This window comes from Asterias rubens, chromosome 15, assembly GCF_902459465.1.
Source record: "Asterias rubens chromosome 15, eAstRub1.3, whole genome shotgun sequence".
NCBI lineage: Eukaryota > Metazoa > Echinodermata > Asteroidea > Forcipulatida > Asteriidae > Asterias > Asterias rubens.
Window position 1 is genome coordinate 8528118 of NC_047076.1, and position 24338 is coordinate 8552455.

At 38.9% G+C, this 24338-nt stretch overlaps 1 protein-coding gene across 1 annotated transcript in view; it reads left to right on the forward strand.

Moving 5' to 3' along the window:
- The window catches only part of LOC117299949 (transmembrane protein 198-like), a 66380-nt gene that overhangs the window by 36392 nt on the left and 5650 nt on the right, over window positions 1–24338 (forward strand). Inside the window, exons 3-4 of the mRNA XM_033783565.1 lie at window positions 17885–18448; window positions 19236–19378. Coding sequence (XP_033639456.1) covers window positions 17885–18448; window positions 19236–19378 — 707 coding nt within the window. The remainder of the gene's footprint in view (window positions 1–17884; window positions 18449–19235; window positions 19379–24338) is intronic.

Genomic DNA, 24338 nt, shown 5'->3' on the forward strand with positions numbered 1-24338 from the left:
AATTTGCTAGAGTTGGATTTGAACTTGCAACCTCAAGAGTAATGTTCAAGCGCTCTAGCAACTGAGCTATATTGTTGGAAGTCTTCTTAATTTCTCAATATCTTCATTTGGTGTGCCAATCAGAGATCTTTTATCATGTTCTGCTGTATAGCCAGGGAATGCACCTTATTTTATGATTCAACCTGTATTGTTATACCTCGGTAACAAACTGTGAAGTTTGATTGGTCGAGAACCAATCATGTGACGCGCAGCAAAAACGCATGTTACATGGATCGACGGGTCGGGTAACATAAAAAGGGATGCTAGTGCTGGGCGAATAGTGAAATTTTGGTATTCGGTTACCGCTGGCCAACTATCCAAAAATAACCGGATATTCCAATAGTTTTTTTCGCCGCTAGAGGGCGCTATAATTTACTTTTTTTAAGTTCTTTTTTTTTGGCCGCTGAGGGCGCTGCTCGTTTGTGAATGAGATCTTATGGGCGGATTGATATTAGTTTTAGACAGTGTCACTCGGTTCATTCATAAAAATAACCGGATCTAATTTAAAGATGGCGATTTGCTAATTCTTTTGATCGTGATTGACTCTACGGGAAGGAAAACTTTCGTAATCTTTGAACAAGTTATGTCAGAAATGTCATTGTTTTAACTCTTCACGGAGGTGAGCTTAGTTAAATACTTAATTTATGCTGTTTTATGCTGTCTTAATAGAAGTTTCTTGAAGATTCAGACAAAACATTCCTATCAGTTGTCGCCCGACGTCCGCTGATATTCGGATATTAAAGAATATTCGGTTACTTGGTTAATTCTACCTCCATGCTTGGTTGTAATTACAGGACTATCTGGTTTATAAATAGGTATTCGCGCCCATTGCAGATATCCGGTAAAAAAAAAAAAAAGGCATTCGCGGTTCTGGATTGGAAAACCTATTCGCCATTAACCGGATTTTCGAATTATTCGCCCAGGCCTAATGTACACCGATTTCCACCGATTTCCAGCGCTGTGTACAAAACCACCGCGGGTTCGAGGGAATTGTTTCTTGTTCGTCTGCTTATTAAACAATGAACAGAACTTGAAAGAGGATAACAATTATTGCACGCTGTGACGGGGTCCATGGGTTTTGTACACCCTCGACGTGCAACAATTGTATACTGGGAAGCTGCAGCAGAGGGGTCGTCTGAAGGGGATGGCAAGCACCCTTGTTTACAGGTTTCCTCAGGCTTGTGGATGAGCTACAGTGATTAAGTTCACTATGAGGTATCCTTGAATTCATTACCAGATAATAGTTATCCCAGCGATTAACGGTTTTCAAGTTGCTCTAACAAAATTTATGCATATTTTTTATTATTATTTATTTAGCATATAACGAAAAGAACAATACAAAATACAGGAATAACAAAACAAAACAGCAAGGACAATAAGCCAATGGCACATGCCTGGAATAACAAAAGTTAACCAAATAACTATGACTACAGAGTATAATTCAATGAGAGCTCCTTCCCCCCCCCCAAGTTTTTCAAGCCATCTGGCGGACAACTTCTACTCCTCCATTCCTACCCCTGTACTCTGTTACATTTTTGAAATTCTTAGCGACGTTGGTCAGTGTGGAAGCTGCAAACCACAAGGATTTGTTTCAGCTCAGGGTCATTTCACTGTAGGTGTTTACTATTCAAATTGGGATCATGGTCTCTGGGTGCCAGACATAGCTGGACTGTGTTTAGTCATATTCGGTATTGATGTTTTAAAGCAATGAGACATGGACCGGGAATACTGCGTAGGCTGTTTAGGAATTAGCGACTACAGCTGTAGTGGCTATGGCTGTAGTAGCTATGGCTTTAGCGGGTTCGGCTGAACAGGATTCTAAATTAGCGGTCGCCAAATGCGAGTGAAAACAGAGGCGTGTGAGATTATATTTAAGTTCATAAAATGGTTTGACAGTTGTCCTGATATTTTACAAAAAGAGTACCATTTTATCGAAGATAGAAATAAGGAGATAAGATCGTCCTCAAACAATTTTTTGTTGTCACTTCAATGTTGTGTTGTTGTTGTTTGGCATGTTTTTTTTAAATTAATTTATTTATATTATTTATTATTAATATTATTGTTGTTATTATTATTATTATTATTATTATTTTTTTTTTTTTGGGGGGGGGTTGTTCATTTCTGCTTTTTGCATCATTACATGGGCTAGTGAACAAATTTTTAGGCACGACCCCAATTGACTTGTCCGGCCGGTTAATAAACAAACAATTCAGGAAACCCCCTACTGTAGGGGCTGTAGCGGCTTCAGCTGGATCAGAACAGGCATCAAAACTCACAGACAACCTTAGCCGCAGCTACTGCTAATTTTACATTGGCTTAGCTTGAGGAAATCTTGCTCAGCAGTTGGCTACCCACTGTATTATCACCTATAACTTAATATACACAATAAGTGCATTTTGTTTTGACTGGTGCGTCATCTACAGTCTATAAATTAGCTACGCTCTGAGTGCATATCTCTAAACCACCTTTAAAGTCATGTGTAGGGGTTGTAACTTTTTCAGTGACTGTTCAGCGGAATCAGTTAGTTTGTAATTTCAATAGTCTGCCACCCTTCCCACTGGTCCATATGTTTGACATGGTTTATTTCAACACTCTTTCTGTGTTGGCACCTCATGTCTTTATGGTTTTCTTTCAACACTGTCATTATTGTTGTGTTGTACCTTAAATGTGTTACTGGTTTTCTTACAAATCTGTCATTTTGGTGTGACACCTCCGCCTTTTATAGTTTTCTTTCAACGCTGTAATTTTGAACAATCAATGCATGCAGTCGGTGGTTTATGTACTAGTTTCTGGAAGCAATAAAATTGCCAGCTGGACAGAATTTGGAATGGTTCTCAGAAGTTATAACTACATGTAGCATTAGTGATTGCCCCAATGTTGATGCATCACTCATTTACTAGCAAAATTGTCTGCAAATTAGCATGCTATTTACCTTGGTGTAATGGTGTCTTAAGTGCTATCCACACGGCAGCGATTTTATCTGGGGTCCCTTGCTTAATTTTAGCATGGTTGTAAAATGTACCAATGTGTGACAAGATTTAGCAAGAGAACTTGAACAGTAGACAAAATGGTTGTCCTTCTTTTCACACACGGAAAATTGTAAAATTTTACAACCATGTTACAATTATGCAAGGGACCCTTGCTAAATTGCCCTTGTGTGAAAGGGGCTTATTATAGGCACTCTTCTGTGTGCTGAAAAAAAAAACCCATTCTGCTCCTACCTGTATTTGTACCTCTTTGGGTTTCCATTATGTTGGCTTGTTCTGGAACAGACAATAATTACAGGCGTGATCCTTCTAAGAAGAAGATTTATAAATGTGCATTAAATCAAAATCACAAGACCACGTTACAGTTGTAAGTTAACTAGCTCAATGCTAAATGCACTGGCCTCAGGCTGTCCAGTGTAAAACTCAAGCCCTGCCGCTGCTATCGAAATAATTTGCCTACATGGCCCTACCTAGTCATTTCCTTGGTGCCTATTGAACTGGTTTTATAGATTTGACTAATTTCCCTCGCAGGCCTTTTGCCAAGAAAACAAAAAAATTCTTTGCCCCAAACAGGATTCAAAGAGCATGCAGGCAGTTGAAACAATTCACCTGCATGCCCCTGGTCATTGCTCCTGGTAATTGCCCCTGGTCATTACCTACTCTCTTGAAATGTTCAAGTAGAGACTACTAATTTTCCTGATGGGTTGGTAGCCTTTGCCAAGAAAAAAAACAACCTTGCCCTCGCAAGGTTGAAGTACATGTAGCGTACCTTGATTGCAATGTACATGTTCATTAAAGTACACCCAATGCTTCTTTGAAACAATTTGTTTGATAATTGAGGCCAGCCGAGCAGAACATTTCACAGGTTGTTCTTGTAGAGTCTTATGTGAATAATCACTGAGTGTGAGAGCACATGATGAGAGTCATCAGTAGATGTGACCACCTCCATGATGTGACACTCTCTCGGCAAGAGGTAGTAGTCACAGAAGAAAGTTCAATCTGTTTTCCAATTAAATGTGATGGCATTGTTCACTTGCCGTGAAATCGGCACGGAATCTGCAATGAGCATTCCCAGAGCGGTGGGGGTACCATGGGAGAAGAAAGGTCACCCATCATGGTACTTAAAAAAGTACATCATGAAGTTCAATCTGATCAGTTCGGTGGAGTGAGGGTGTTGGGGTTGAAGTCGGGGTTTGTTAGCTTGGTTGGGGTCTGGTGGGAGGGGAATCGTGATGTAATGCTGTGTCATTTTTACTGAGAATAGTGTGTCACGTTTCTTCAGATAGGGGGGGGGGGTAGTATAAGTTATATATTTCTTCAGAGAAATGCTGTACAGTTTCAGATGAACATGTAGACAGGTTGTCAGTTTTCTTCATGGCTTTTGGGGGACCAAAAGGAGATATGATTGTTATGCACTTTTGCCATAGTCTGCAGAGTGTAGGTTCAAATCCTGGTCAGAAGATGCATGTTCAACCCAAGATTTTGACCCTAGACCTTTAAGTTGTTATCACTAATTGGGGAAGACAGTTCTTCTATAGTGAAATGTGTTGTCATGCTTTTTTGCCTGATTAGTTGGGTGCGTCAAACGCTTCTCCAAATAGGCCTGTAATTTCATCTTTTGAAGTGGGTGGGGGGGGGCAAGGTCATCTGTATTACTTACATCGGAAAGTCTTAAAGTCGCTGGGAATCTTTTCACATGAGCATCTAACTGCCAAGAACAGGAGAAACAATAGCCAGGCCTTTTGCTTATCAACTAAATAATTGAAAATAAAACCCAACCAATTAAAAAAGAAGAAGCAGAATTTGATTTTAGCAGTCCAAAAAATTTGGGCGAAAAGTAAAGGGGGGGGGGGGATTCAACATAAATTTGAACTCTGGCTCTCGGCCAAAGGCCTTGGACAGCAAATGACAGTGCTAGAAAACTCACAAATATACAAAAATAACCCCCTCATGAGTGCAATCAGTGAAAAACAAAATCTGCAGCTTAATAAATTAGTGTCTTTAAAGCCATAAGGATGTGGAGCATGCTCAGCTTAGATTGCAGCCACTTTTCCCTTCCCATTCTCTCCATTTATTGATGGGCTCAGAAATTGAGGCGTTGATTGAGGATGGAACCCTTATTAATCCAGCCACTTCTTGAACATCCTGTCAACCCCGGGCGGCTTAATTGAGGGAACGCCACTGGTGAGAACGACCACCAACTAAGGGTCGAGGAGCTCGGTTGCGAACCCGCGAGGTCTGAGGCAAGACGATAAGTTAGGAGTTGAAATAACAAAAATGTGTGAAGGAAAGGAAGTTGAAGACAACTTGATGAGAGTGATGAGTTGTTGGTTTTGATTCAGCTTCAGGAGGAATCCAAGATAAGGATCAATTTTGACACCTTGTATTGATGTTTGATTTCAGGACATTCAGGAAGAGTTTAGGCTGAACTGGACTTTTTACTTAATTTGGCCTTTCTTGACAAAATAGCCTAAAGCCCTGTTCATACTTCCTGCGAATGTGAATGCAAAGCGAATGTCAACGTCACAAACTTGCAAAGAATAGTTCGCAGCAGTTGAGTTGTGCTCAACTCTCTTGCGAATATCGCAGCGAAAACAGGGTTGTGAAGTCAAATTCATGTCAAATGCGCATCGCATTCGCATGAAGTATAAACCACCCTTTACTCTTTCAAAATTGTTTTCTGAGGTAATTTCTTGGTAATTTGTGGATTTTTTCCCATTACAAAGTTTAAAAAGCATTCATGTGAATAAAACATGTCCAATCTCGACCTCTTTTTACACTTTTGTCCTATTTTGACGGCAACAAAATCTTATCTCTCTACTTGCTTTTCTCAAAATGTCATTTAAAAAAAAAGTTAGGCCAAGTTTTGCCAAGGTGCGCTCAGGGTGTTTTTAAAACATTGCAAAGGTTTCAAATTTAGTTTCTTCAAAGAGTTACTCAGAGAACTTTCAAGTTTGCTTTTTGTAACTTTTTCATTCCTAGGATCTTTTGCCCTACAAACATCCTCATGCCGTTCTTGCACATTTGTAGGGTGTCATGGTCAAGCGGTTTAGAGCATCAGATTCAGTTTCTGGCGGTTACGTCATCAGAGTTTGGCTTCAAAATCCCAGTTATGACACTTGTGTCCTTGAGCAAGATGTTTTACTACAAATGTATAATTGCTTCTCTTTACCCAGGGGTATAAATAAATACCTCTGAGGGTAGAGGTTGAGCAGTGCCAAGGCAGTCCAAGTTGTATACTACCTAGGGAGCTGAGAAAGATCAAAGGAATGTTGTTGGCCCAATGACCAGGGCACTTATGTTTTCCTCTTAGCACAAGGCACATCTACAGTGGCCTTTACCATCCTCATGTCCTTAAGGTCAAACTATGATCAGATAATTTGTCCACACTCTACTATCTTCCCAGCACCATATCTTGTTCTTATCTCAGTCGGAGGGCTTGGGCAAGTCTGGTAAAGTCCATCCTCATATGGCCTTTGTCCTTAACGTGCAATGCCTAGCTCTGATTAGTTCATTGTTTCCCCAAAAGAAAGTCATCATCCCAGCGTCGCATCTTGGCCCCAGAAGTCTGGTAGCTGTGGTAAGTCTGTTTAAGTCCATCCTTGTTTGGCCTTTGACCTTAACGCTCAACGCCCAGCTTTGAATTGATCATTATTTCCCCGTATAGAGAAAACTGATCAACCCAGTGCCGCGTCTTGAGCCCCACCAGTCAGAGGGCTGAAGCTAGTCTGCTAAAGTCCATTCACCCTGTATGACCTTTGACCATAACAAGCAAAGACCAAGTGATGGAAAGTTCATCCCATCTCTACTTCCTCAGCGCCGCATCCCAACCTTGCCCCAGCGCCATGTCCGGCCTCCATCTCATTCCTGCATCTTGATGTTTCTCACGAATCCTCTTCGCTCAGTGCCACATCTTGGGGCCAACTCTCAGGACAGTGTTCTGTGTTGCTGGCATCAGCATCTGAGGAACAGATGTTCTTCTCTTCTCGTTTGTACTTTTGTCTCTGTCCATCATCGCCATCTTTAGATTTTATTGGTATCACACTCTCTCAAGTATTTTATCTGACACACTTCCATCTTTGTAGTCATGTTGCAAGACGTTGTTATTTCACTATCACTCAACTATCGCGATGCCCCGCTCCACTTTTTCTGGCCTGCACATTACTATCAAACGATAGCAGGCGCTGTTGACAAACTTTCAGATCACCCCACCACACCGCACTCGAAACAACCGGGATCGCGGCTTGCAGAAACGCTCTCTATCTGTTGGTAATGCCCTAAGATGTTTTACCAATTCCACTAGAATGTCTTGCACCAAGACTATAAGCCTACCATCTTTGATGTTCAAGGGCCTTTTTCAAACTTATAACTTTGGCTCCAGCTCCTGCTTGGCCTTCACCTTGCATCAGAGCTTGAAGGCCAGTGATTTCGGTGTTGGGCCAGTAAACTCAAGACAGGACAAGTCCGATGGTCTTGTTTTTTCTCCAATTTAACATCTTTGTCTTAAAGGATTTGGGTACCTTTTCAAAATGTCCATAGATTAACATTAAACTTACAAGGTTTGAAGGTAATGATAGTGGAAAGCTTCCCTTCAAATATTACTTACTGAGGTGCTGTAGTTTTTGGAAATGAGTAAAACAATGTCATGAAAATACGTTTGTAAATTATTAAAATAATTTTCGTCTCATGAGACAAAAATTATTTTCATGACATTGTTTTACTCATTTCCCAAAAACTGCAGCACCTCAGCACGTAATATTTTCAGGGAAGCTTTCTACCATCATCATCTTCAAACTGTGTAAGTTTAGTGTAAATCTGTGGACATTGTGTTTTTTGTCCTACAAAAGTTACATAGACCCTTTAAAAGGATGATGTTCAAATATTGAGTTGGAGACTAAAAAATATCTGTCAATTCGGCCTGCAAGAGTATCGCCCATTAAACAGGAGTCTGGTGACAAATCTTATCTTGAGTTTGTTATTAAATAAAACATTTGAGATAGTAAAACTGTGCTCTTATTTTGATTCAAATCTGGGAAACAAAGTCCTGGTCCAGTAAAGATTTTGAGCTACAATTCTGGCAGTTTTGTGGATTTTTCCCCCATGATCAAGCCAGGGCTCAATTTCATAGCGCTGCTTAACGGTAAGCAAATTTGCGTGCTTACTGTAGCAGAAAAATTCGGCGGCCATATTGCGAGTTTACCGTGGATTTGCATTGTGACGTCATTTATTTTCGTGCAGTAAGCACCGGAAGGTTAGCATGCCTTTTCGTGTGCTTACGGTTAGCAGCGCTATGAAATAGAAATTGCAAAGTAAGCACAAAATCGGCTGCTAAGCAGTGCTATGAAATTGGGCCTAGGTTGCATGGTGCTGAACTAAACTTCTTACACTCTTGGTTGGAAAGATTTTACCCCAAAGCCGACCCCAACAAGTCAAAATCTTGCTTTCTAAGAACCTTTATTTGACCCTTGAGTCATACTACTACCCCCTCCCCCATGGTACCCATATTAGCTCCACCAATTCACCAGTCATAAACAAACCTCAAAACCCATGTGAGGACTGGGGTCATACCCCCAATTTGAACCCCCTCTGGTACTCTAGTCATAGTACCTTATGTTGTCTAGTGATTCACCCCTCCTACACAAACCACTATTAGGGGGGTTGGGGTACGGTACCCATCCCCCCCCCCCCACTCTAAGGGGTTTGCGGTTTTTGTCAGAGTTTCCAATCTGGTTATTTATGCCATAAACAATACATATCAGGTGTACTCTCAGACTGTGCACGATTCTACACCAGTCACCATTAGTCACTTTGTTAAAGGAATAGTGCAAGATTTGATGTAAGAATGATCGTCTCGACCCACTTTTAAAGAACACTTCAGAGTAAAAATATTCCAAAATGTATAATTTAGGGGTCAGAGATAATAAGTACAAATATTGGATGCATATGGGTGCATTGTCGCAGAATATATAATAACGAGGTGAAATCTGGACCATTCCATTTCACAATGCCAAAAAATGGACAATTCAAACATCATTCAATATTTGTGCTGTTAACTCACATGTAGATCCTTTTAATTTGAAATTCTTTTCACAGTAAAAACAAAATAGACACGGACAGCACTTGATGTGGTGACTCAACATATTATACATACTGTATGTTACATGAAATAACAAACCTGTGAAAGTTTAAGCTCAATTGGACTTCAAGTCGAGAGAAAAAAAGTGAAGGCGAAAAAGGTCCACTCGCTGTTTTCAATCATGGGGTTTTGCACTCTGCAAGATGAAAAATTAATTGCATTTCAGGCAATAATATTTCAATGAAAGTTTTCCACCATGACCATCTCATTTGTCATTTGGACTACATTTCTGAATTTCAAACTTATGTGCGTAACCTGGATATTCGGAGGTATCTGGGACTCGGAGGTATCTGGGCAGCGCCTAGAAGGCATGGTCAGGTGTTATAAAGCCCCCTCACATTTATTGTAGACCTTGTTAAGACTTTTTCGTCAATCATCAAGTCTTACCCACTCCACCTGGACTTTTGAATGACTCTGTCATCACTCCCCCCCCCCCCCCTCCCCCACCATCAGTAGATCACCCTGGACAGATTATACCAGGTACAGGTGTTGCCTCCAAAATGTCAACTTATTAACCAGCTCAAACAAACGGTAGATGTTAGTTTCCAAACGCCAGGAGTCGATCGTTACACGTGAAAAGGATCCGAAATAACCACACTGGTAAGAACGCTTTTAGACTTGACCAAGTCCGTCCAGAATTTGTCTTGTTGCGAGTCGATCGGACCCACTGCAGGGGTACATACGTATCACTCTCCACGTTGCAAAACTTCTCAACACGAACGTACGTTATCATTTAAGTTAAGGCCAATCAAAGACTGGTCTATTCCCTTTCAGTACACAAGAGATTCATCTAGTTCTGCTGATTTTATTATATTTTTATGAAGCTGTCTGGTATTTATTTCAGATTTTTAAATATTTAAGACCGAGAGTCCCCCTAAAATTGCTTCATATACTGTGACAAGTCACTGTGCCGTGCGTACAGTTTAAGATTTCATTTTATCATAATTTGATAAAGCTCCATGTATTTATTTTAGATTATTGAAAATTTAAGAGCACGCGAGTCCGTTTGCAGCATAGGCTACTGTGCGTGTGTAAACAACGTACACCGCTGTGTGCACAGTTTACGATTTCATCAACGCCACGGGTCGATTTGTAAAACGGTTTATCAATACGGTATTATTCAAATTAGACCAATCAAAGACTGGCATTACCTAAACAAAGCATTCATGTAGCATTACTGATTTTATCATAATTCTAAAAAGCTCCGCTATATTGATTTCAGATTTTTGAAAATTACACACCACGAGTCCCTTTGCAGCATACTGTGCGCGTGTACTGGGTACTTCACTACTGTGCGCACAGTTTAAGATTTCATCAACGCCACGGGTCGATTTGTAAAACAGTTTATAAACACGTTATCATTCAAACGAAGCCAATCAAAGACTGTCATTACCTAAACAAAGCATTCATGTAGCATTACTGATTTTATCATAATTTTATAAAGCTCCGTTATATTTATTTCAGATTTCTGAAAATTACACACTACGAGTCCCTTTGCAGCATACTGTGCGCGTGTACTACACTGCTGTGCGCACAGTTTTAAATTTCATCAACGCAACGGGTCGATTTGTAAAACGGTTTATCAATACGTTATCATTCGAACGAAGCCAATCAAAGACTGTCATTACCTAAACAAAGCATTCATGTAGCATTACTGATTTTATCATAATTTTATAAAGCTCCGTTATATTTATTTCAGATTTCTGAAAATTACACACTACGAGTCCCTTTGCAGCATACTGTGCGCGTGTACTACACTGCTGTGCGCACAGTTTTAAATTTCATCAACGCCACGGGTCGATTTGTAAAACAGTTTATCAACATGTTATCATTTAAACGAAGCCAATCCAAGACGGTCATTACCTAACCAAAGTATTCATGTAGCATTACTGATTTTATCATAATTTTATAAAGCTCCGTTATATTGATTTCAGATTTTTGAAAATTACTCACCACGAGTCCCTTTGCAGCATAGTTTGCATGTGTACACATCGCTGCTGTGCGTACAGTTAACGATTTCATCAACGCCACGGGTCGGTTTGTAAAACGGTTTATCAATACGTTTTTATTCAAACAAAGCCAATCAATGACTGCCATTACCTACACAAAGCATTCATGTAGCATTACTGTTTTTATCATAATTTTATAAAGCTCCGTTATTTTTATTTCAGAGTTTTGAAAATTACACACGACGAGTCCCTTTGCAGCATACTGTGCGCGTGTACTACACTGCTGTGCGCACAGTTTAAGATTTCATCAACGCCACGGGTCGATTTGTAAAACAGTTTATCAATACGGTATCATTCAAATTATGCAAAACAAAGACTGTCATTAACCAAACAAAGGATTCATGTAGCATTACTGATTTTATCATAATTTTATGCAGCTCCGTCATATTTATTTCCGATTTTTGAAAATTACACACCACGAGTCCCTTTGCAGCATACTGTGCGCGTGTACTACACTAACACTGCTATGCGTACAGTTAACGATTTCATCAACGCCACGGGTCGATTTGTAAATCGGTGTATCAATTCGGTATCATTCAAATTAGACCAATCAAAGACTCTCATTACCTAAACAAAGCATTCATGTAGCATTACTGATTTTATCATATTTTTATAAACCTCCATTATATTTGTTTCAGATTTTTGAAAACGACACACAACGAGTCCCTTTGCAGCATACTGTGCGCGTTTACTGGGTACTTCACTACTGTGCGCACAGTTTAAGATTTCATCAACGCCACGGGTCGATTTGTAAAACAGTTTATAAACACGTTATCATTCAAACGAAGCCAATCAAAGACTGTCATTACCTATACAAAGCATTCATATAGCATTACTGATTTTATCATAATTTTATAAAGCTCCGTTATATTTATTTTAGATTTTTGAAAATTACACACCACGAGTCCCTTTGCAGCATACTTTGTATGTGTACTACACTGCTGTGTGCACAGTTTAATATTTCATCAACGCCACGGGTCGATTTGTAAAAAAACAGTTTATCAACACGTTATTGTACAAACGAAGCCAATCAAAGACTGCCAGTACTCAAACAAAGCATTTATGTAGCGTTACTGATTTTATCATAATTTTATAAAGCTCCGTTATGTTCATTTCAGAGTTTTGAAAATTACACACGACGAGTCCCTTTGCAGCATACTGTGCGCGTGTACTACACTAACACTGCTATGCGTACAGTTTACGATTTCATCAACGCCACGGGCCGATTTGAAAAATCGATTTATCAACACAGTACTTTTCAAACGAAGCCAATCAAATACTTTCATTCCCTTAACAAAGTATTCATGTAGCATTACTGATTTTATCATGTTTTTGTAAAGCTTCATTATATTTATGTCAGATTTTTGAAAATTAAAGACCACGAGTCCCTTTGCAGCGTATTGTGCGTGTGTACAACACTGCTGTGCGCACAGTTTAAGATTTCACCAACGATTTGTGGAACAGTTTATCGAAAGGACCCGCCCTTTGATGGTCGTTCGCTGATCGTCCTACAACTTACACGAATGTAGAAAACGATTGCTGGTGATGGACTGGAAGCAATGGTTTGCATGTATTCAATTCCAAATAATATGAAACAAACAACTTAACTTACATCTAAACTGAAGACACGCCGTTTTGTTTCTCTTGTGAATGGGAGTAAGACAACATTTATTGAATTTAGCAAAACGAGTATAATGACGTTTAAGAACAATCTGTTAATATAAAACAATAAAAGCAGTGAAAAGAGTTAACAACTGTTTTAAGCATTTGCAAGTTTCGACGAGTAACAAATATAATGGCAAGTTAATCCATTAATTTTGTTATGTGCATGGTGTTTATACTCGTTAAGTTCACCACTCAAAAACTTAACAATTCATCCATTAGAGATAGCATTCAAGTTCGCTGGAGTTTCTTGAAGGGTGTGTCTTTTCATTTAAACTCATTTTTGGCCACTCATTTTTTGGATTGTGCAATGTAAAACATAACACTTGGTTAAAAAGTTGCTTCCTTTATTATTTAGGTTTTTTGGTCAAATTTTGCAAATGAGCAGTCAATTTTATTTTCATGCGTTCGAATTCAAGCTGTTTTGCCTCTCCAGTTGTTACTGCGTTTCAAATTCAAAATTCGGCCATTCAATTTTGTTTTGAGTCGAGTCAAATTCCTGTAGCACTCTGTTCAATGTAGCGTACCGTCATTCTTGTTCGTGACACAACCGCCTCAAGAAGCGTCTGCGAATTTGAATGCTGCTTTGATGAATTTTAAATTGAATGATTATTTTGTTAAATCGAATGCAACATTACCATTAGGCCAAAAATTACAGTTGAACAACATTTGCCAAGATACCTGTCGCACAATTTTTTTTTTAGGTAAGTCTTGGTCATTTTCCATTACATACACCTCCCCCCCCCCCCACCAACCCCCAAAATAAATACAAAATGAATGAATAAATATAGGATGGATTCTCCATTTCAAAAGGTTGCGCTCGATCTAAAATTGAATGCAGTACTTACCGTACCTACCAGTACTCGGAAAATGAGTAAATGACGCTGTCAAATTTGCTGCATTGTCTCCACGGTTATTATTAGACCGTGGGATTCATCATCAAAAAGGGCGCTAGTTTTCGAGTTATCTGCAACTACCTAAACTTTTCCCCCAGATTTACTTATGGTAGACTTTCATAAAATGTTAAAGTTGTCAAGGGTAAAACTTGCACAGTAATGAGTTGTTTTAGTTAGAAATTAATTACAAGAAAAAAGCGCCCTCTGTGGTCGAAACTGGAGAACGGTGCTCAAACTGTATGGGCAAATCAATACGGCACAAACGAATTGGGAAGTTACCGGATAATTTATTTTAGTGTCCTTTACAGGTTAACAGCTTTTTCCCCCATAGTGTTTTTCAATTGTTTGAATTACTGTCACCCACAAACAGGCTTTAATTAAATCTAAATTAAATAGATAACTTGAAAGGAAATAGAAGGATATTGTATATACAAGAGATACACATTTTTATTTTCTCACCATTTTTTGGTGTATTTCTTTCTTCTCTTCAGATGCCACATTTGTGGTATAAAAATCATAAATAAATCTGACGGAGCGTTAAACGAAATACATTATAAAATCAGTAATGCTACAAGATTGCTTTGTTAAGGTAATGGCAGTCTTTGATTGGCTTCGTTTGAACAATAACTGTTTTATCTATCGACCCGTGGCGTTGGTGAAATCTTAAACTGTACGCACAGCAGTGTGGTACACATACAAAGTATGCTGCAAAGGGACTCGTGGTGTGTAATTTTCAAAAATCTGAAATAAATATAACGGAGCTTTATAAAATTATGATTAAATCAGTATTGCTACATGAATGCTTTGTTTGAGTACTGGCAGTCTTTGATTGGCTTCGTTTGAACAATAACATGTTGATAAACTGTTTTATAAATCGACCCGTGGCGTTGATGAAATCTTAAACTGTACGCACAGCACTGTAGTACACATACAAAGTATGCTGCAAAGGGACTCGTGGTGTGTAATTTTCAAAAATCTGAAATAAATATAACGGAGCTTTATAAAATTATGATTAAATCAGTATTGCTACATGAATGCTTTGTTTGAGTACTGGCAGTCTTGGATTGGCTTCGTTTGAATGATAACGTATTGATAAACCGATTTACATATCGACCCGTGGCGTTGATGAAATTGTAAATTGACGCACAGCAGTGATGTACACCATAAAGTATGCTGCAAAGGGACTCGTGGTGTGTAATTTTCGAAAAACTGAAATAAATATAACGGAAATTTATAAAATTATGATAAAATCAGTAATGCTACATGAATGCTTTTTATAGGGAATGACAGTCTTTGATTGGCTTCGTTTGAATGATAACGTATTGATAAAGCGTTTTACAAATCGACCCGTGGCGTTGATGAAATTGTAAACTGTACGCACAGCAGTGTTGTACACACGCACAGTATGCTGCAAAGGGACTCGTTGTGTGTAGTTTTCAAAAATCTGAAACAAATATAATGGAGGTTTATAAAAATATGATAAAATCAGTAATGCTACATGAATGCTTTGTTTAGGTAATGAGAGTCTTTGATTGGTCTAATTTGAATGATACCGAATTGATACACCGATTTACAAATCGACCCGTGGCGTTGAAATCTTAAACTGTACGCACAGCAGTGTAGTACACATACAGAGTATGCTGCAAAGGGACTCGTGGTGTGTAATTTTCAAAAATCTGAAATAAATATAACGGAGCGTTATAAAATTATGATTAAATCAGTAATGCTACATGAATGCTTTGTTTGAGTACTGGCAGTCTTGGATTGGCTTCGTTTGAACAATAACATGTTGATAAACTGTTTTATAAATCGACCCGTGGCGTTGATGAAATCTTAAGCTGTACACACAGCAGTGTAGTACACATACAAAGTATGCTGCAAAGGGACTCGTGGTGTGTAATTTTCAAAAATCTGAAATAAACGGAGCTTTATAAAATTATGATTAAATCAGTAGTGCTACATGAATCCTTTGTTTGGTTAATGCCGGTCTTTGTTAGGCACAATTTGAATGATACCGTATTGATAAACTGTTTTACAAATCGACCCGTGGCGTTGATGAAATCTTAAACTGTGCGCACAGCGGTGTTGGATACACACGAACAGTAGCCTATGCTGCGACAGGACTCGCGTGGTCTTTAATTTTCAAAAATCTGAAATAAATATAATGGAGCTTCATAAAATTATGATAAAATCAGTAATGCTACATGAATGCTTTGTTTAGGGACTGGCAGGCTTTGATTGGTTTCGTTTGAACAATAACGTGTTGATAAACTGTTTTTACAGATCGACCCGTGGCGTTGATGAAATCGTAAACTGATGCACACGCACAGTATGCTGCAAAGGGACTCGTGGTCTTAAATTTTTAAAAATCTGAAATAAATGTAATGGAGTTTTTTAAAAATACGATAAAATCAGTAATGACACAGGAATCCTTTGTATAGGTAATGGCAGTCTTTGATTAGTTTAATCTGAAGAATACCGTATTGATAAACCGTTTTTAACAAATCATACCCTTTTAGTTGATGAAGAGTTTGTATTCTGTGGATACGCATTGCTTTGTTGTATATTTAAAAATCTTGAAATATACTTTAAAAATCAGCAATACATGACCCCTTTGTATATTAATGGTTGTGAATAAAAATAAATAAACTAAATGTCTGAACTTTAGAGCGAAACTCCACAATATCGGTGTATCTACCATACAAAAAAACACAAACAAATCTTAGGGAGAAAAAGCTCAAGGAATGGTAGCGAGTCTACGTATTGCTGCTCCGTTTGACGACTACTGATTACATCGGATCCTTTCGAGTAGCGATCGACTCCTGGCGTTTGGAAACTAACATCTACCCAAACAAACATCCGTTCTTCCCAACCTTTCAGGGACCTTTTAGGGGCCTCAAAGGTTTAAAGGCAGTGGACACTATTGGTAATTACTCAAAATAATTATTAGCACAAAACCTTACTTGGTAACAAATAATGGGGAGAGGTTGATAGTATAAAACATTGTGAGAAACTGCAGATTTAGGATTTGAGGTCTCGAAATCAAGCATCTGAAAGCGCACAACTCTGTGTGACAAGGGTGTTTTTTCTTTCATTATTATCTCCCAACTTTGATGACCGATTGAGCTCAAATTTTCACAGGTTCGCTATTTTATGCATATTTTGAGATACACCAAGTAAAGAAGACTGGTCTTTGACAATTACCAACAGTATCCACTGCCTTTAATTGTACACCCAGCTTGAATACATGCAAAGGTACCATGCTATTTTGTCTTTACAGCCTCACTTCCATTTCATTAGTTTCAATGGTAGATAAAACAAGATGTCCGTACCAAGATAAAAGTCTATACCCCAAATCCCTTTAATAATGTTTATGTTGCTTGGTACGTAGGAATCTGCAGAACTGACGTAACTTGTTCGTCCCCATTTATGACTCTGACTTGACATTTGCAGTGCCGGAAGTCCCCAGACAGTCCAAAATCAACATTTGTTGAATCCTTGGAAAAAAATATACTTACGAAATTTGAGGAGAGCAAACTGCAAAACAATTTCTTTTACGCGCTTAGCGAATAACCCTTGGTTCCCAGTCGGACACCTTTTATAAATTCTGGAAGATCTTTGTGGTTTGTGCTGGAATTCTTGCTGAATTTGTCATTAGGGCGTGATAGTTTTAGTCTGGTAGGAGTATTTAAATCTTCTTTGTCAAAATAAGCATCTTCAATCAGCCGACCCTTGAAACCTGTGTTTACAAAATTCCTTCCTTTAGCGGCCTAAGCCTCCCATAGGATCTTTGTTTTGATTATTTTAGAAATGTCATAATTTATCAAATCTTGAGGTGATAAATGAGGGTCGGTTTGAAATGAAAGACAGACAAGAAATTGTCAAAAGAAAAATTGTGGTTTTTCTTAAAAGAGTTGTTTAAAGAAGTACTGCATGTTTTTGTATTATTATCCATATGAACGGAGACATTTTGCAAGATCGTTGCAACAGTTTTCCTCAAGAAGTTTTTGAGAAGGCTAGTAACTCAAAATGTTTACTGGAGCGGAATTTCTTTTACAAGACCAGAAACAAAATGAGAACAAAATCCTGACACCTAATAGTTAAAATTCTTCTTCTTCTTCTTCTTCTTCTTCTTCTTCTTCTCTCTCGGTACAGGTTATAGATGCTTCAAAGCCATCATGTTCCTCGTTGGTTTCATCTTAGCTTCCATCATCATCTTCCTTGTCTGTATAGAAGAAAGCTCCCTCTCTATTGGGGCTAATGTGGGCATCTCCATCGGTGCGGGCGTGGCCTGCGGCTTGGCCACCATGCTCTTCACCCTCTTTGGTCTCTTCATGTCGGGCTTCCAAATGGGCATCTTCATCTCGGCAGCCATCCTGATCGCCATCGAGCGCTTCTACCACCCGGACATCATCTGGATCCCGCTATCGATAACGTTCGGGATTGGCACCATCTGCGGACTGCTCACGGTGAAGTGGCAGCGGCATCTATTCATTCTGGCTACGAGCGTCATAGGGGGTGCTATCGTCACGACGTGCGCGGACTATTTCCTGGAGTTGTTCCGGATGGTGCAGTACGTCTACGATCGGTTCCTTGTGAAGGAATCGCAGGAACTGTGCTGGTACAGCTGGCTGATTCTGGGAACGTGGCCGGTCATTACTACACTAGGGATTATCATTCAGTATAAAGTTACATCCAGGGGGTTCAACCATAAAGATGGTAAGCGGTTTAATATAGTCAGACACAGCACCGGTTATCCCTAGTTACCACCAAAGGATTCAATTACCAACATTGTAATCTGTTCAAATTCTCAATTGAAAGTTGATCAACCATACATGCGGTACCAGGGTCAACCACAAGGCGGTAGGGCAGTATATTCAGTACATTGTACTTTGTTAAATTTGAACCTTTTAACGCTGGAAAACCTGGTAAATTCTAGTTTTACCTCTAGAAGGTTCAACCACAATCATAAACATTGTATTATTTCCACTTACATGTATACTTTTTCTGTTTAGGGTAAATGACCTGCTCTTGGTCAAACCCTAGTTACCTCAAATGAGTTCGACCACAGGCACCAGTTTAAAATCTAGTTTAAACGCTAGTTTAAAATCTAGTAAACCCTAGTTACCTCTAAAGGGTTGTAACCACTGACACTAGTTTCAAATCTAGAAAACCCTAGTTACCTTCAAAGAGTTAACCACCAACACTAGTTTAAAATCTAGTAAACCCTAGTTACCTCTAAAGAGTTTAACCACAGACACTACATGTAGTTTAAAATCTAGTAAAACCCTAGTTACCTCCAAAGGGTTTTTAACCACTGACACTAGTTTCAAATCTAGTAAACCCTAGTTACCTTCAAAGAGTTAACCACCAACACTAGTTTCAAATCTAGAAAACCCTAGTTACCTCCAACGAGTTTGACCACAATATTGGGCTGCAGTGGTTTCTATTTGATATCTAAAGTAAGATTTAAAATAACATCTTTGTTCCATTTTGTGTTTCCTAGGTCATAAAAAGATCAAATCTCAGCATGTAGAGCTACACAAGCTCAAAAAGAGGAAGCCCCCTAAAGATCGGGACGAAGTACGACTACAAAAATATCAAAATCTTTACCGGGTACGGAGGTGCAATGGGGATGTCGTTGCAGTGGTAAGAAAATTGTTTGCTATTTTGTTTTGTCCTGGTATGATGTCTAGTGTTTAAATGATATATAGTTGACCGAACAGTCAGAGGGTTGGCTGTGTACTATGCATGTATATTCACCAAATTGTAATGCAGGCTGGCATAGTTAAGTTATCATGCAAAACCATTGATGATATTGAATGGTCAGACAGTAGGAGGGTTGACTATGAGGAATTAAAGGCCATTTTACAGAAAAGGGACTGTTCAGTAAAGATGCTATGTCAGATTTTTGGCTGATTTGACCCAAAAATTTTGATTTAAAATTCAATAGCTATTTTGATGGGGGTCGAGAAAGTTACAAGCTTTCATTTGAGCCATTGATCGAAAAAGTCCGCCAATTATTAGTAGCAGTGAAATAAAGTGATCAAAATTAGTTTTTGTCGGGATCCCGACAATATATCACGTGACTAATTCTTATGTGTTTTATAAGAAACGTTTTAAATTTTTGTCATGGTTCCTGACCATTAAAAGTAAAAGTTAAACTTTTTTTTCCGTTAGAGTGGGTGATACTCTTTGAAATACCATTCACTCAAAAAAAAACTATTTTTTAATGTTTGGGGGCAAAAATCTGACATAGCATCTTAAGTAATGGAAATATAATACCTGCAGGCCAGAGTACCTATCTGCACCCCCATTGGTTTATTTGAAACAGAATAGCCCCCTCTTTCAGTGAACGTGATTTGCGACAAGGAATATTTTGCAATTTGGAATACATTAATGTAGCACAACACACTTAACAGTTTGAACTTGACTACGTCAACTGGCCAGTATTTTAGCTCTCTTGCCCACGGGGCAAATGGCACTTAATTGGGCTGTGTAGTCACTTCTGTAGGAAATAGATGACTGCTTTTTCCCGCAAATCCTGTCAGCATTTATCTGCAATTAGGGACTTCACTTGGAACGGTTAGTCATTTTGAAAAGGGAAAAAAAACAAACATTTAAAGGCAGTGGACACTATTGGTAATTACTCAAAATAATTATTAGCATAAAACTTTACTTGGTAATGAGTAATGGGGAGAGGTTGATGGTATAAAACATTGTGAGAAACGGCTCCATCTGAAGGGACTTTTTTTCCACGAATTTGATTTCGAGACCTCAAGTTTAGAGTTTGAGGTCTCGAAATCAACCATCGAAAAGCACACAACTTCGTGTGACAAGGGTGTTTTTTCTTTCATTATTATCTCACAACTTCGACGACCGATTAAGCTCAAATTTTCACAGGTTTGTTATTTCATGTATATGTTGAGATACACCAGGTGAGAAGACTGGTCTTTGACAATTACCAATAGTGTCTAGTGTCTTTGATCTAGTTAAAGTATAGCATTGGTTAAAGGCACTGGACACTGTTGGTTATTGTCAAAGACCAGTTTTCTCACTACCTGTATCTCAACATATATATGCATAAAATAACAAATCTGTGAACATTGGACTCATTTGGTCATGGAAGTTGCAAAAGAACAATGAAAGAAAAAACACCCTTGTTGATGCATAAATTTTTGTGCTTTGAGCAGAAGTCGAAAAAGGGCTTCAGGTCTGAAGTCTTTTAATACTTAAATGAAATTACCTCTTTTTTTAAAAACTACTGAGAGCTGTTTCTCTCAGTTTTGTATACTATCAACAGCTCTCCATTGCTCGTTACCAAGTAAGTTTGTATGCTGGACTCTATTAATTACTCAAACAATTTATTGGTTGAGTAATTAATAGAGTCCAGTGCCTTTAAAGCTAGGTGTGATGCCGTAGGTGTGATTGAGGCTGACTAGGTAGAAACTTGTAGGAGTAGGGCCTTGGTTTATATCAGGAGTTAACCCCCTCACCAGGCGACCTACATTTCCCACCTTCGTTCCTCCTCGTTCCTACCTCACAGCTTTTTTAGTTCAGAGCCAATCTCACTTCCCGACATAACAAATTGTCTGAGTTTCGAGTACGTAGCAATGACATTGCCTAGCAACAGTAACGATCAGAGCCCAATTTCATACAGAGCTGCTTAAGCACAAAAATAAGCTAAGCAAAACAATTTATGCTAACCAGAATAAGGTTACCAGCCATAGTACGATGTCATATGTACAATGTGTGACTGGTATCCTGCTCATTATTGCTAAGCAGTGGTTTTTAAGCAGTATTTCTTCTTAGTAAGCTCTTTGAATTTGGGTCCATAGTAAATGCTTTGGCTGGGTTGGGTTGATACCAATCTAAAGTGGTAAAAAATAACTTAGAATTTGTGTTGAACCTTTTGGACTCGATGAAATGGCTGGGAGCATTTTAAACAAAAAAGATTAGTCCGGACAATACATTGTAAGTCTGATGCTTAGCAGAAACTTGTACTCGCCAGCCACAATGATTTTGCCTTCTTTGATTGGTGGCCTGTTTTTCATGCTTAAAGGTTTTTAAGAACAAAGTCACAATGGATGATCCTTCATGGCGCTACGAAGCCTTATAATTTTGACAGAGACAAAAGATTTTTTTTACAAACCTTTGAACAATACATCACAGTACGTGTACATGTCACTCTATTGGAACAAGCTATGCAATACATTCTTCAAATTTTGGCTGATAACACAGGTCCCACTGTGTAAGTTGCAGTATGTGATGAAGCCTTGAAGTTTTGCCTGGTACTCCTTATTACTCTGGATGTATAGACCTTCCTATAACTTCAACAACAGCTCTATATAATGCATGGGACATTCATGAAATTTTGGCCAGTAAGCTGTTTTAACTGTGGACCTTAGCCCGTGTATGAAATCAGCCGTGTTTCCATTAAAGTTTTGGCTGATAAGCTGGTTAAACTGTCTGGACCTTATGAAACTGGCCCATGTTTCTATTGTTGCTTAGCAGATAACCAATCTCAGTTGGTCGATGTCTCCCCCCCCCCCCCCCTCCTTCCTTGCCCCCCTCCAGTCATATGTCCCTAGACGCTAAGGAAGTGTCGATGTGAAGCAGGAAAACGATAACTGACTTCACAGAGGTCCCTATAGTCAAGGATATTTCCTTGAGTCTGGTCCCTGGATACGTGAGTCACTGACTTCAGGTCACTTAGAATAGGTGCTAAACGCAGACTTGACATTTCAGGTTGTACGCTTTGTTTTTAAAGAGGTGGCACGTCTGAAGCCTTTTGGTCCTGACTAGGGGAAAGCTAACTTCTTTTGAGAAAAGGATTGGACTTTTCAGGACAAGCCACATAATTAAAGCCCAGTTCATACTAAATGCGATTGCAAATGCGAGGTAAATTTGACGTCACAACTCTCCTTTCGCAGCGATATTCGCAAGTGAGTTGGGCAGAGTTGAACTGCTGCAAAGTATTAGTTATAATTTGTGACGTCAACATTCGCTTCGCACGCGCATTCGCATGAAGTATGAACCGGGCTTTACTCTTGCAGGGTTTGCCCTTAACTGTTTGAGTGACGACAGCAGGTCCAGTTAGCATGTCATTTCACTGGTCCGTAAGGTTTGTCACTAGTCCATGTGTAGTTCATATTAAATAGGGATTCTGTTCAACACTGAACTAGCCACCTGAACCACTTTGAGTGTTGACTGGTTCTCAGGCTATCTTAAGGCAGTGGACACAATGGTAATTACTCAAAATAATTGTTAGCATAAAAACTTACTTGGTAACAAGTAATGGAGAGCTGTTGGTAGTATAAAACATTGTGAGAAACTGCTCACTCTGAAGTAACGTAGTTTTCAAGAAAGAAGTAGTTTTCCACTAAAATATTTGAATTGAATTCGAGATCTCAGCTGAGGTCTTGAATTGAAGCGTTTGAAAGCACACAACTTGTGCGACAAGGGTGTTTTTTCTTCCATTATTCTCTCGCAACTTCGACTACCAGTTGAGTTCAAATTTTCACAGGTTTGTTATTGTATGCATATGTTGAGATACATCAAGTGAGAAGACTGGTCTTTGACAATTACCAATAGTGTCCAGTGCCTTTAACATTTAGCATTTGGCCAGTGAACCACTATTGACGGAAAAGGACACTCAGGGACATAAGCCTAGCATCCGGGCATCCCAGGATTCCAGCCCCTACTCAAACCAATCCTCATCTCCTTAATGTATTAATTTCACTTTACCTAGGTGCATCATTATTACTAATGTTTATTGAGGAAATTCAATTCGGCAATTCATGCCACCTTATACAAACAAGTTCTCCATTAATGAAAAAACCTGCTCAAAAGTTGTTGTTGTTGTTGCTGTTTTTTTAGGCATTTATTTATTTTTATTTATTTTATTTTATTTTATTTATAAAGTCCATGGTTTTGTTTATCTTTGCCTTTCTAAATATTCCCTTTAATAAAGTTTGTTTTGAGAACAGTATCTAATACGACCTGGTGCACCATGATGCATCTAGCAAAGCTAGGATTCAGTGCCTCCTAGTCCCTGGGGCCAATTACAGCCAAACTTGGCTCTGCATGTCCCTCCTTAATCATTTCAAAGCTGGAAAACCTTGAAAGGATTTTTTAGGGGGCCTTATATAATCAACAATCCACATTTTATTTATCTCACTTGCAGTTTATGCAAACAGTCAAAATGTGTCATCAGCTACATGCAGGTGATGTTAACGCAAACTCTTGAAGTAGGGGCTACACAAGCCATAAATTGTACCATGTCAGACAACCTGTTTCCCCCAACCCTCCTCCCCATGTTTCTGTACCTCTCCATATTTTACTTCTATTCTGCTTTGTTTTAAGATACAGAGAGGCAGTCACCCTCGTTTTATTAATAAACCATATTGGGTTGTCCCCATAAATCCATAGACACTACGACAGATGAACTTTCCAAAGGCCCTCCCAGCGCCCCCGTTATCTCAAGAACAAAAACTTGCCTGCCACCTTTTTGAGAAAGACAAGAAAAAGACCCGACAATCATCAGATTCGGTCTGGACTTCCGGCTGTCGGATTGTTGGTCTGTCTGTCCATCAACCAGTTCCCTTAG